The sequence below is a fragment of the Eulemur rufifrons genome, chromosome 20 (assembly GCF_041146395.1).
Source record: "Eulemur rufifrons isolate Redbay chromosome 20, OSU_ERuf_1, whole genome shotgun sequence".
In the NCBI taxonomy this organism is placed as follows: Eukaryota; Metazoa; Chordata; class Mammalia; order Primates; family Lemuridae; genus Eulemur; species Eulemur rufifrons.
In genome coordinates, this window is record NC_091002.1 from 35333015 (window position 1) to 35348189 (window position 15175).

Consider the following 15175-nt stretch of genomic DNA (forward strand, 5'->3'; position numbering starts at 1 on the left):
AGAGAGTCAACCAAATCAGCAAGTATCAAGATAGAAAAGGCTAGACACCAAGACTAAGAAGTCAGTAAACTCCACAAAAGTAATAATAATAATGTCACTATCCATAGGGATTATTATTTATATGGAGAATGTAGAGAAGTCAGGATTTGGAGGCAAGCCTGGGACCTGGGTTCAAATCCTGATATCACCACCTATAGCTGTGTGCCTTCCATGGGTACCTTTGTAAGTATTAAATGAGATCATATAAGCTAGTGTTTGGCAGATGCCTGGCCCATAGAAAGCCCACAACTAAGGGTAACTATCTTCATCATTGCATTTATTTTATTTGTTTATATTTTGAGACAGAATCTTACTCTGCCAATCTGGCTAGAGTGCAGTGTCATCAGCCTAGCTCACTACAACTCCAAACTCCTGGGTCAAGCAATCCTCCTGCCTCAGCCTCCCAAGTAGCTAGGACTACAGGTGCGCACCACCACGCCTGGCTAATTTTTTCTGTTTTTAGTAGAGATGGGATCTTGCTCTTGCTCAGGCTAGTCTCAAACCCCTGAGCTCAAGTGATCCTCCCACCTTGGCCTCCAGAGTGCTAGGATTATAGGTGTGAGCCACTGTATCCAGCCTACATTTATTTTCAGCTAAAGAAATTGCAACTTGGAAAATGATAAGCTGTCTACGTAGTAAGGCTGTTTGGTCTCCATCCACCCAGAAGGCAGGTGTTAGAGAAAGAAACTCACATTGACCATGTGTCTGCTCCTTCCTAAACATTTCACATGTGCAATCCTGAGTAAGCATGCAAGTACCCCTAAGATTATTGTGAAAATAAATAAACTGAGGCTCAGAGGCCTAGATAATGTGTCCCAGAACAGATAACTGAGATACAGCAGAGCTGGGAATAAAACCAGATGGCCCTAGTGGTACAAAGGCTCAGTGTAAATAGAAGAGTCAGCCCATGTGTCCATATCCAATGAAGTAAACATGGAAAATGCAAGGTCACCCATTTGACCTTCACCATTAATCTAACTAGGCTTCAGTTTCTTCATCTGTAAAATAGGGGGATTGAAACCTGAAATCTAAATTTCCATGACTTCATGATTTTTGGTTTAAAAGTACAATATTATTATTTTAATGTGTTCTGATCTGTATTTTCCTTTAAGTATTGTTTTAAAGTCACATTTTTTGAGTTTCATGTCTCTGAGAAGTATTGATTTCCTGTCAACTCATAGTGGTTGAGAAATCTCAAAATTATTCAAAATATACTAGGGGTGAGGTGTCCCAAATAAGCTGGGACATAAACTAGCCTACCCGAGCCCAAACTTACAAAATAAAATGAATCAAGAAATAATATTCAGCCCTTCTAAAACAAATACATGTATAAACATATGCTGAAGTCTCAGAATGGCATTTACTCTAAGAATGTAATCTGTCCTCTTCCCCAAAAATAATTTAGTTTAAAGATCGAGAACTTCAGTGGTAAACTATATCCTATATCTCTATGGTTTAAACTTATAAGAATAAGAAAACAGTACTTATTTTTAATTAATCTCAACTCCTTTTTTCTCTCTTTCCACCTTCCTTTCTTGTCTTGGGTTGTACTTGGGGCCCACCAAGGAGATTTTTCCACCATGCAAGTTGGCTAGCCAGTGGTTTAATTCTCAGTCCTTCCAATGGATAATATGGTTTATATGTAGAGGGAAAGGTGGTGAGAGGGAGATTTCAAAAAGAGGATTTGTCACTTAGCTAATACATTATGTAATAGAAAAGATATAAAGAAATTATTCACTGGCTTGCTGTTTTAAGAATAATTCAAGTTTCTGCACAGAGCTTCAAATTAACTGGTAGAATTATCTTTTACAGTTGTATTTTTAGTTGTTTTTCTTCTATTGAAGTCAAAAGAAAAACACAACCTTCCATTCAGGAAAAGAGCATAAAATGCTGTTTTTGTATTCTATATCATTTTTGGCACTGTTTTTTGACCACAATTCATAGGAGTAGCATAGATAGCCTTTTTACGTATGCACCAGACTCAACGCCCCACCATAGGAAAAGGTTCAACTCAAATTTGATCACATTGAGAAAATGAAACCTTAGTGTGGGTGAATATAATTCTTTTCTCCCTAGGACTCTATGTGTGCCCTGCATTAACCCCAGAAATCAGCAGTATTGTACAGTCATTAATCTTAGAGGAAGAAATATAAACCAGGTGGGCAGGCTCCTAACATCAGCTAGACCAGCCCCATCGAAGGATGGTTAATTAGTTGCCCATAGTGTCTACAAACACTGTTCAACATTAACTTTGGCTCCTGCCAAATTCAGTTCCAGAACAAAGAATGGCTGTTTGTGGCATGTCAGATTTTTAGCATATTTGTGTTACCAACTCATAACATTTTAAAGATTAGAAGAAACTTCTAGAATTCTGAGGACTTGAGGCCATTTGTCATATATGACACAGTGACACCCACATGCCTCATTCCTAAAAGAGTCAATGCAGAGCATTGTCAAGGGCTCCCAATTTCTCAGGTTAGGTCTCATTGCAACCATTTCCTCCTAAGCTCCTCCTCCCATGAGCAATAACAATTCACTGAGTGCTCATTAGCGGTCAGGCACTTTACAAGCATGATTTCTGGTCGTCGTTATAAAGACCTTACAAGGAGGGGCCCAGCATCATGCTTATTTTACATATAAGGAAACTGAGGCAGAGGACATCATATAAATTGCCCAGGTTCACAGTAAGTGGTATGACCATTATCTAAGCTTAGGCAGTCAGGTGGCCGGACTGCCTCCCCATCGATGGAAACAACTTTAACAAGCAATTAATTTAAGAAAGCGTTGGAATTAACTCAGAAACTTACATAAGTAAAGACAACTCTATTTGGTCTTTGTTTCATTAAAATCCGAGCTCAGCCACCCAAAATGACCTTGCGAAGTACACAAATGCTACAGGCAGTGATCACCACACTCTCTGCAAACCACAGTCTGGGTAACTGTGCACACAACCAACTGGACTGTTTTGATGAAATCGCCCTAACATTTCAGCTTATTTTTTTTAATACATTAAATTTAATCTAATAAATAAACTAAGAAAAAGGGAGAAGTTCAACTCTCTGTTTGGTTCAATTGATTATTTCTTGAACTAAACTGAAGGGTTGCTTGAATTGTTTGACAAGTTCCTTTGTGTGGTGAGTGTGTGAGTCTGTTTTCCTAGAACTTGCCTGTCAGTGCAGTCAAAACTGTGTGCAGTGTAGACACAGCTTACAAAGTGTTCTGAGAACTGATGAGAGTCAGTGTTTTTAAATCCATTGAGTCTCAGAGGTGCTGTGTAAATATAAATTGTAATTTTACTTCTTTATTGACTTTATATTTTTTCCCTTTCCCAGAGGTCTTGAAGTGCTTTTGCAATTTACAATACCATGAAAGGGTAGAGTCCATCTATAGCAGGGGTCCTCAAAGTGTGATCCCCAACCATTAGTGTCAGCATCTCCTGGAAGCTTGTTAGAAACTAACATTCTCAGCCCACCCCAGACCTAGCGAATCAGAAACTGAGTGGATCTGAAGTTGGGGTTCAGCAATCTGTGTTTTAACAAACCCTTCGAAGGATTCTGATGCTCTCTCAACTATCTGTTCCTAAAGAAACAGAAAGAAAGGACATACCAAGTGCCTCAAATAAATCTTAGACTTGCAGTGAGTACTGAACAGGAAGTCCTAAGGACTTTCCGTTGTGATTTAATGAATACGATGATGTCGTAAAGTTCTTTTATGTGTTTTTAATTCCCTCTTTTAATCTTTGGCAATTCAAGCACTGAGTTTCCGTCAAACAGATCTGACCAAATAGGCAATGGCGGGTGGAAAAAAGTGGCTCACCAGGAGCAATGTAATTAAATCTAGAGGAATACCTAGAATCCAGAGTGGTCATTCTAGTTACACTAGAATGTAACTTTACAAATAAATGGGATCAACAATGCAGTGAGCTAACTGTTTACTTGGGAATTAGCTGTAACAACCCAAAGCACTCAAATCTATTGAATGCAAGTTATTTTATTGAAGTAGCACAGAAATGCCCAAGCAGCTTTGCAAGATTGAGAGGGTTGTTGCAGCCAAGTAAAACACGCCTTCAGAAGAAAGGAAAGGCATATCTCTGTCATCCTGTCTAGGATGTACTGATGGGGAGACTCACAGAGCTTCCCAGGAGTGTATTTTTTAGTTATGAGCATTTCTGCTTCTACCCTAGCATGGAAGGTTCCATCGTGCATCTGCCCCAGATCATAGCTCTAAAGAAGAAATACAAGGCTTACCTCTACATGGATGAAGCTCACAGTGTCGGGGCCTTGGGCCCAACCGGCCGGGGTGTCACAGAATTCTTTGGAATAGACCCTGGAGAAGTTGATGTGCTCATGGGTACATTCACCAAAAGCTTTGGAGCCTCAGGAGGTTACCTAGCTGGAAGGAAGGTAAGAGAGGGACTTCTTTTGTCTGTTTAAAATCTGAACACCCTGGGGACACAGTGTGCAGGGCTTCTCTGAATTCTGCGAAAGCTTCAGTTTAGTTCCCACACCTTAACTGATCACAGTGGCCTAGCTACAGTGGGTTCACAGCCAGGTAAGGCCCAGAACATCAAGGAGCTCACCCTCTAATAGTGAGGAGGAGAATGTGAAGAGTAACCACATTATAATAAAATGGCAATGGTCGTGGCATAATAAAATGACAATGCTGGTGTACGCAAGGTACAAAGTATACAAAGGAGAGGAATAATTAACTCTGCAGGGTAGAATCTGGGACATCTTTTAGAATGGATGTCAGTCTTGTAGACAAATGATGGGGGGTTATATTTCATAAACAGGGAATAATGTATTCCAAGCCACAGAAGCGACAAGGAGATGTTACAAGAACTGTAAGTAGTCTGGTTTTGGTGGTATGAAAAACACAAAGCAGGTAATAGTGACTGTGGGCAAAGGTCAGATATTAAGGAGGTTGACCCTATGTTTCAAGTTGTGGATTTCAAGAGTTTTAATCAAAACAGTGATAGGATGATGAATGTACTTTTAACCTATTTTCTCTGCAAAAATAACCTTTTCCCACAATGTTGGAAAGACCAGAGGTCAAACTTGTCATCCTCTAATATCTTCTCTATATGCCTTAAAAATTCTGATTTGATGGGATTAGACCATTAAGTGAGTGTTAGCCCTAAGTATCACCAATAGGTCTGTGACTATAAAACAATAAATGTTTGAGAGAAATTTAAAAAGAAGAGTGAAAGGAAGGAGAAAAAGGAAATCAAATATTTAAGCTTGGGTTTTAGGTATAAAGGAGCCAGTTGCCTGCTCAATTAGAGGATACCCTTACTGAATCCTGAAGCTATCTCAGACAAACCCACAGCTGTCCCAGAGAGCCTGTGTGACAGTGATTTTGGCTCTGCTGCGGGTGGCACGGCAGGCCCCACACCAATGCCTGCAGGTGGCATCAACAAAAATCCCCGATTCCTTATCCATTATGGTGAACAGGAACGAGAGACTTCTGGTAAACCAGTTAGACAAGCCAGGGAGTGCGGCAGCAAACAGTGCTGTCATTGAAAGCCTGTGATTTAAAACAACAGATTTAATTTCGGCCACTCGCCCTGCCGTGAGACGTACAGATGCTTAAAATGTCCAGAATTTTAAGTGGTCTTTACCCTTCAATAAGCACTTTTCTTCCGGGCTCAAAGCATTGTTTTTCATCCTCCTTCCACTGGCCTGTGGGAATTAGCTGGGTAATGCTAAAAACATAGGGAATGCTCGGGATCTTACAAAATTCAGCTAAATCTGGTGAAAGGTTAAATGTTCCCTTCCTAGACTGTCGAAGCAGTGGGGATCAGAGGGTCTCAAATTTAGGAGCTCCTTCATCCCGGCTACATTGCTTTGTGACCTTATGGTTTTGTGATTACTTTAGCAGCAGTTCTGAGCTACAAAATTCCTAACCAAGCGTAACTCTGTTTCCTGAACTAAAGGCACCTGAATAAACTGAAGCAAGCAGGTCCTTGAAATGTTGTCAAATTTGGTGGATGTCACATTTTTCTCCTTAGAGGTCTTTCATTTGATACCCACTTTAAACAAAGGCTCGTGACCAGTTGAAACAAGGACTAGGTCACTGTGATTCTCTCTCGTCCTCTCTGTCCTGAAGTCAGTTGGAGTATTTTGAAAGTGTAGACGCTCTTATCTGCATAACTTCTGTGCATCTGGGCTGGATGCTGAGCAATTGTGAAAATTAATACTATTTACATTAATCACGGTGCAGAAAAAGTATGTACATCTGTTCATTTTCTTACCCTTTAAAATGCTGATTCTGTGCATATTTGGATTCAGAGGGCTCCATCGTTCATTCCTCCTCGTCTTCTTCCCCTCTCCTCTCTCGCTCCACGCCATAGTGCAGTGTTTGAATCTATCACTAGATGGCAGCAAGAATTAGCTAGTATAGTATTTATAGTGCTTGGCAGAAGCCCCTTAGCCTATACTGAGATACGCCTGTGCTATATATACTATTAGCCTATACCGAGATACGCCTGTGCTATATATACCATTAGCTTATACTGAGATAGGCCTGTGCTATATACCAGTAGCCTATACTGAGATACGCCTGTGCTATATATACTATTAGCCTATACTGAGATACACCTGTGCTATATATACCATTAGCCTATATTGAGATACGCCTGTGGTATATATACCAGTAGCCTATACTGAGATATGCCTGTGCTATATATACCATTAGCCTATATTGAGATATGCCTGTTCTATATACCATTAACCTATACTGAGATACGCCTGTGGTATATATACCATTAGCCTATATTGAGATACGCCTGTTCTATATACTATTAGCCTATACTGAGATACGCCTGTGCTATATACCATTAGCCTATACTGAGATACTCCACCCTAAAACAGCAAGATGCAAAACCTTGAAAACACAGGACAGTTTCCAAGACCTGGAGGGTGAACAGGAGATAAGAGGGCACTTGAGAAAGTGCATGTATGTGTCATTCCCTAATGATTTAAAAATCAGCCAGATCCACTTCTATCTGGAATGACTTGATTGAGACCATGGTAAACCCAGATAAATTGTTTTCCCTCCAGCCTAATGAGCCCATGATTCAATGGGACTGCTCCTCTGTAGCTTTAATTTTAAAAATTCTGTTAATTTTAAATTATGTGTAGCTTCTATTTAAATCATGTATTTTATTCCCCCGAACTTTGGATGATTTTGTGAAGAATTTTCACTTTGAGTCTGTTTAAACTACGATTTTTAACTGAAAGGCATAGGATTGGGCAAGCACTAAAGATTTTTGTTTTAAAAAAATCTTTCTACTTATCTGTTTAAATAATTAGGGTACAATTTTCAGAGTTTCAGAGTTTCATTTTATATATACATGTATGTACATGTGTGTATATCTATATCTATGTATATTAATATATATCCTGGATATTTTGTAGTACATATATCTCAATTTGGGGGGGCGGGTACTGCAAAATATCCAGGATTCTAAACCAATGGATGCAAAAGCAACAAAATTAACCATAAAAAATGTTAAAGTACACACACTCAGACTTGACATTTTTCCGAAACTCTAATTTCAATTTCACTATGCCTGTGGGGTTCTTGATAAATCTTGAGATTTGAAAATAATCACTTGGGTCCAAAAATATAGCAAAAGATAAAAAAAAATCTGGCTCTTAACTCTCTTTTTAAATGGTGATGTTAATATTGATGTAGAGGGACAATAATCCCAATAATAGTATCAAGGAAGTTCTAGAAATTTTTGTGGAGTGGGCCAAGGTTAGAGCTTTATACATTAGCAACCAGATGATTCATATAGGAGAAAAATATTTGGAAACAAACAAGAAGGAAAAATGGGTTTGGTGTGAAGGTACTACCATGGAGATTAGAGGTTTTATTCCGGCCTCATCTTTCCCCTCACGAAAGGTCCTACAAATTCACCTTTGCTAACTGGAGCTTACTGGTGGGCTGTGGCCTTCTTTTCCCACCTCATAGAAACTGCTAACATGATCTCTCAAGAGCCAGCAAGATTTCGCTATTTTGCTTACTTTGAGTTTGGAGCTGCTGGAGATGCACCGGGAACAGCCCGACTCAGAGGATTTTTTTTTTTTGTTCAAGACCTTCCCAATGAAATGTCAGATAATTACTTCTTGCCACCTCTCAGAGCTCCAGGCCATAAATGGCTTCTTTGAAGAAAGCCTGAGCTGATGGGGCTAGGTTTTCTTACTTTTATATTTAAAAATTTTTATTTATCCAGTTGCTGGGAAGCTGTGGTCAACACTGCAGACCCCTAATTTTTCTCCAGGCATGGATCTTGAGTCCTCTTGCACGCTTGATGCTAACCACTGGTTTCCACAGCCCCCAGAGGCTGAGCAGAGACTTGCAGATGAATGAAGCAAAGGTGGCCCTCTTGATGGATTGCTTGCAGAGCTGGAATTCTGGAAGGGGGAAGAGGGACAGGGCAGCTGAATTTGGGGTGAGTGTTAGCCCCAGCAGGCTGCGTGCCAGGGAAAGGCAGACCCCTCAAAAAAGCCAGCTCTGCCCTGACGCCAGACCCTGGCTATATTTAACAGCTCTTTGAAGTAAATAGGGGTCAGAGAATGAGCACCAAGATGTTTATTCTAAGAGCCTCTTGTCTGATTTCCTCTCAAAAAGCCACCCTTGGCCTTGAACTCCAGGCCTATGAGTAGAGAAAATAATCAGGGTTTTGAACTTACAAATGGACTTGGAAACCTTGGTATGAGGAGACCTCTAACCCACCCCGAAAGAAGACACAACCCAGACTCGCCTTGCAAAAAACCAAAGCCAACTCTTAATTCATGGCTCATGGTGCCCAATCGGGGAACCAAAGTAGGGCACCAGTAGCTGCGAATTAAGGCTTTCCTTGACACTCTCCAGAAGTTGCTCATAGAGCCCCACTTTTTGAACCACACTAGCAAATTAACTCCCATTTGCAAACTCAGGCTCTGAGAGAAAGTGGACTCAGTCCAAAAAAAATAAGACTGTGGGCAAGACAGTCTTAACATTCAAAGGGAGTGATGCTGCACTGATGAGGTATTTATGCAAACTAAGAATGCTCATGACCTTGACTTGATAAAATTTCTCAATATGTGAAGAAAAATCAGGGGTTGGGAACATTGGGAAGTGCCCTTTGAGGGATCAAAGGGAGCTTTATTTTGGCTCCTTGTCTGACCTTTGTCAGCGCTGCCCCTCAAGCTAAGAATATTGCTATGCTTGTTCCTAAGAATGCAGCCTCGCACCTGCTGTGTCTTTCCAGGACCCTCACCATCCTTCCTCGGTTTCTGAAAGCCCTTTGCTCTCCATTGGACCACCAGCATTCGCCAGGCCCCTGCTAAGTACCCACCGCTGTGGATTTTTAAAGATGTGTATAACTCCATCCCTACTCTCAAGGGGGTTTCAGACCCTTCTGGAGAAACAAGAGAGAGAGACATGAAACATCTTGAGACTGATGCAATTCAATATGTGGTTTCGTACTACTTTACAGACTTGAGTATATTAGTAATTCTCCCCCCAACCCCCACAAAAAGGGGACAAACTCTGTGGATTAAGGAAAGCACCACAGGGTTGAAAGCACGGGTTGGTCTCTGTGCTCTCCTGGGCCCCCACCCCGTGCATGCCAAGCTTGCTCTTCTGGAGAGAAACCTGGAGAAGTAAGAGAGTGTGGGGCTAAGGGCAAGGACTCTAGGGTCAAATTCTTTAGGTCCAAATCCTTGTTCTACCACCTTTGTTGAATAATTTTCTAGACCTCTCTGTGACTTGGTGATGCCATCTCTAAAATGGGGATAAAAATAATACCTACTTCATAGAATTATTACGAAGCTTAAATGAGTTAACACATGCAAAGTTCTTAAAATGGAGCCTTAAGCAGCCAATGACTATCAGCTATCATGTCAGCTTCTAGCCCCATTATCTCTTCAGAGTCATTAGATCTGTCATCAAGTCTCAGTACTCACTTCTTTAAAATGTCTCTCTTTTCCTTTGTGTCACTCCTACTGCCACAGGCCTCCTATAAGAATGCAGGAAGAGCTGGGCTGAAAATCTTTGGTTTGATGTCTGGGTGGACGAATGTGTAGTTACATAACCATAGAACGTTACCCTATGCGGAATGAGGGAGCTGGAATAAAGACACTCCAAGGAGTTTTTATATTTTGGTCCCTTCCCCCCACCCCATGCTCCCAGTTCTGAGAACCTTTTAACTGGCCATTCATTAACAATAGTCATCAGCAGCATCAGGTGTTCACTATGTACCAGACACTTTTCTAAGCACGTATGTGTATTAACTCATTTCACCCTCCTAATGACTCTGAGGTAGGTATTACTATTTTCTCACTTTTCAGAGAAGCAAACTAGGGCAGAGATAGTTAGTTACTTTCCCATGGTCACATAGCAGCAAGTGGCAAAGCCAGGACTTGAACCCAAGCAAATGGGTTCCAGAGCCTATAACTCCTGGGTTGTACCTCCCCGAAAGGAACAAGCCCCCATCACCGTGTTTCAGAAGCACTAGCTTCTTCCTCTACCTCCCAATTGACTCTTACCATTCTTTGCCCATAAGATACCATCCTTGTTCCTAATTTTAACACATGTCCATGCCTTTCTACTCCTCTGCATCTGTCCACATCTACCCAGCCTTGATGGCCAGATCACACCCTTGAAACACTCCCTTCCTGCACAAGTTCACATGAGCCTCCATCATCCATTTCTTGTGACTCACCTACTCTCTCTCTCTCTCTCTCTCTCTCTCTCGGCTCTCCCAGCATCCTGTGGGGAGGTATTTGCTCTCAACAGAGAAAGAAAATCCCTGCTGCTGCCCACTAGGAGTACTGGATAGAGCTGTGAGGGACAGGCTGGCTGTAGCTACTCTGGAAAATGACTGCTGCTCTCTTTGAGGTGTCCCAGATCCTCCAAAGTGAGCTTCCTGGATGCCATGTGGCTGAAGCCTTAAGTCAGGCCAGCATCACACCCACACTCTTTAAGTATGGGGAAGGCACACCCAGGTGTTTTTATGAGATTCAACAAATAAAAGAATAGGCAGAAGCTTAATTTTAATTACATGAATGGATAATGGATGTCAAGGACTCCCACACATATCTAGGACACAGCCCAGGGAAAGTTCTTGGAATATACTTGCTGGAAGGGAAGATTGTAGGAGGAAAGGAGAGAGGAAAACAGGAAGGAAGGAAGAAAGGAAGGAAGGAAACACCATGCTTAGTAAATGAAAGAGAAGAAAAAGATTTAAATGTAGACCTTGAAATGAAAAGAGGGAGAGAGGGAACCAGAGTAGAAGGAAGGAAACTAGAGGAACGGAAGAAACAAAGAATCAAAAGGAATTAGCAGTTCGAAGTGGAGGAGAAGAGGGAGAAAGGAAGTCAGAGAAGAAGGAAGAGTGGGAGAGGAGATTTAGAATGAAAGACATATTGAAGGAGGCAGGAAAAATAAATAGTTTGGTGATGCCCACTGAAAGTCAGACCATATTCATCTCTTGAGCTGTGAGCGCAAAGGTCTTTTGCTTTGATGGATGGGTGTGGGACTAGATGTGATTCTCACCAACACTGAGATTTATTTGCCTTCTTTTTTGGGTTTCTTCCCTTTATTTAAGGACCTTGTGGATTATTTACGGGTTCACTCGCATAGTGCTGTTTACGGTACATCCATGAGCCCCCCGATAGCAGAGCAAATCATCAGATCCATGAAATTGCTCATGGGACTGGATGGAACCACACAAGGTAAGAGGGTCTGCAAAGAGCACAGCTCCCAGGAACTCCTCTCCCCGACCTCTCTGTCTCGCTTTTGCCCAATCTTCCCCCTGCTCAACTACACACCTTTGTCTTATTTGTAAATCAAGCCATGTGATAAATGGTACTAAAACTGCTGTTAGCGCACACACACAGATCCTTTATTAAAGCAAAGAAAACTTTCTAATTAACCTCATTGTGTTCAAATTTGGATAATTTTGTGTGATCAATTCTGTTAAAATGAAACAAACACTCTGTGTGTGTGTGTGTGTTTGCCTGTGCTCGCTTGGGGCTGTCACTTGTGTTTCCCTTGAGACCAAAATAGTCAATTTAATATTCAATTTTTTAAATCCTTTTATTTTTTATAAGCAGGGATTGGGCAGGGGACAGCCACCACTGACCATTTGAAGATACGTGGACAAAACACACACATAATAACTTTCCAGCCATTTCTTTGCCAGTGGGTCACCGCAACTAAATGGTGCTACTTTGCTCGACCCAACTGAACTTAATCTTCCTTTTGAAAAATTCATTAAAGCCTCTTCGAACTCCCCTTGTGTCTCTCAGAGATAGTTTATAGAGCTTCTACTATGTGTCACATACCGGTGGGGACACAGTGATGAACAAGGCAGTTCTTGCTGCCAGGCAAGCGAGCACATTTATGGAAGTAGCAATTCGTAGTAGCCCCACAGTAGCTGTACAATCCACGTGGCCCACCCCACCTCCCAGCTGGCGTGAAGCCCTCCGTCGTTCAGTGCAACCTTCCAAGTCTGCTATTTCAGTAGAAGGATGGGGAAATCTGTCGGTCTTCAATATTATTAAAGCAACAGAATACTTTATTTACATACAAATTTTACAGAAGCTGCCTATATAAAACAGATATGAACAAGGTCAGTATGGTTGAAGTAGTATCTTTTTCTTTTTTTTTTTTATTTTGTTTTCTTCTGGTTGAAGTAGTATCTTCACTTACCTCCATGCTGGTAGCCCCTGAGGCCCTTCTCCTGAGCCCCAGTCCTCCACAGGACACTTATTTGAAAGATAAAACTTTCTTTTTCGCTAAAGCAGGAAAATGGCCTGCAGGAGGACTTTTTCCCCTCCATATAGAATGCAGTGATTGGTTGATCTCTAGGGTCTCGTCCAGGCTTGACTTTCGGGTTTATGACTCTGCATCTTGTTGAATGGTCTTTGTGAGAAGGAAATGGCCATCCAGCCTAGGGAGGCCTCATGGTACAAGAGGGCACCAAAGGGAGGGTCAGCCTGGAGGTGACACTTACCACCTTGCTTACAGCCCACTGGCCAAAACTAGTCACATGGCCACACCCCAAAAAGTGGGGGATGTTTTAAAGGATGCAGATATTGGATAAGCAGGTATCTTTCAAACTTTTAAAACTGAAGCTATAGGAGTGGCATTCATTCCTACTTGAGCTTCCAGGTTGTATGAAAAAAACAATCTGGAACCACTGGCTTTCTACAAAGTGATATTAATTATCTTCTTGTACTTCAAGTATTTCTTAATGGAAAATCAATTATTTGAGATTTAAGAAAAAATGCAAGTTAAGTAAATTGTCTCTTAATGACCAGAATTATCCTTTGGTCTTGTTTTAAAGATGAGTAATTAGGAAAGCATTATTCTGAAAATTAGCCTATGTCTCAACAAGAATTTTCACTAATTTCTTACACCCTTTAGTGTAGACATTACCAGAATCAGTTGACTTACATGTATGGAACTTTACAATCATTTCCTTCCCTCCTCTGGATTGGTTTACTGCTTCATCACAGACAAAACTCATTGTTTATCTGATCGTAGTTGAAGATCTGCAGAAAGATTATATTTAAAGCTATGATAATTTGTCCTTCAATAATCATCTGTCATCAATTTTTCTCCCCCTGAGGTGGGCGATATTTCCCTTGCTTCTCTCTTAGCCTTATAATTAAAGAATTATTTGGTTATTTTTTTAACCTCACAGTTAAAACTTCTTATTTACTCCTCTTGCCATTTTAAGAGAAACAAACAAAAAAACAGAGAATACTATGTATATGGTCTTCTTTCTTAGAGCCAAGATAGGAGAACCAGAGAGAAAGACAGGACAGTTCCTTTTCAAAGAAATGAACAAAGAAAAGTCGTAGAAAAGAAAATTGACAGAATCATCAGCCAAGTTTCAGGTGGTTCTGCCTGACATATCTTTTGAAGAATTCAGAAGATTCAGTGAATGATCACATTGGCCTCATTTACTACGACAATGCCTGCTTTAAATAAAATGAGCAGGACAGGTTGGGAATATTGCATTAGCTCACCCCTTTCTGCAGAGATAGACTGACTCTCAGGGCAGAGTTGTCCAAAGCTCAAAGGGATGCACTGTGTCCTGCGGAAGCTGCTTTACAGGATCTGAGAAAGAGGAGCCCGGCTTCAAGCCTTCATCTTCAGCCCACTCCATTGCAACCGTGATTGGAGCCTTTCAAGGCTTTGTTTCGGGTTGAGTTTGGGGAGCGGTTGGCCAGATCTGTTCCTTGATGAATGTCTTCACTTTAATCTGCAATGCAAAGCCATATGCTTCAAAGAAAAGCAAGCTACAGGAATAAGGTCAGTGTTCCTTTGATGCCAAGGTTCAAAGATGAAATAGCAGTCCCAGTGAAATGACAATGTTTATGCACAAACAGCCACCTTCACTCTGCAGCCAGGCTGCTTGTGGAGTTAATGCGCACAGGCTGAGGGGCTGCAGGCCGGGCGTGCGTTCCATATGCACCAGGGCCCTTTTAATCTCCTGGCCTGTCACTCTGTGCAGTGCAATGAGCCCAAAGTGGAAATTTGATTTCTCCATCCTAATGGATGTTGGGTGGTCCTCTAGCCAAGCCAATGCTGTAAGCCCCTTAAGGGCAAGAAATGTGTCTTGAATTAATTTGGTGTTCCTCTGAGTGTCAAACTCAGTGCTCGGCTTAATAAATATGTCATGACTCAACTTCCATTTTGCCAGCCTGCTCGATTTCAGGTCAGTGTTTATGCTAAATAAGATCATGGGGATGTTTATCTCATGGGACTGGGAGCCGGAATCAGTTCCACACCAGTTGTGGCCGCTGAAGGGATCGCTCAGTGATTGAGGTTACTTTTGGAGAGGTCCGGAAAGATTGCAGCTCAGTCATTTTCTTTACCTAGACGTGGCGCAAGCAGCCACAGGAGGGTGAGCCACAAGTCACAACAACTCCCCTAAAGAAAGCATTGTCGATAGTTGTCTTATTAGTGTTTAAATCTTTGATGTACATTTTTTTCAATTAATCAGCCAACCTTCTTTCTGAGCTCCCGATCTCACTCTAGCCCCTTCCCCCAACTCTGGGTAACCTTTCACTTCTCAGAGAAGATAGAGGTTGGATTGTGTGGATGATTAACGGGGTGTGCTCTGCAGCCA

The 15175-nt window shown here is 41.4% G+C and overlaps 1 protein-coding gene across 1 annotated transcript in view; it reads left to right on the top strand.

Annotated features, from left to right (window-relative positions):
* The window catches only part of SPTLC3 (serine palmitoyltransferase long chain base subunit 3), a 132035-nt gene that overhangs the window by 83682 nt on the left and 33178 nt on the right, over window positions 1-15175 (top strand). Inside the window, exons 8-9 of the mRNA XM_069495936.1 lie at window positions 4223-4442; window positions 11639-11765. Of these exons, the coding sequence (XP_069352037.1) occupies window positions 4223-4442; window positions 11639-11765 (347 nt within the window). The remainder of the gene's footprint in view (window positions 1-4222; window positions 4443-11638; window positions 11766-15175) is intronic.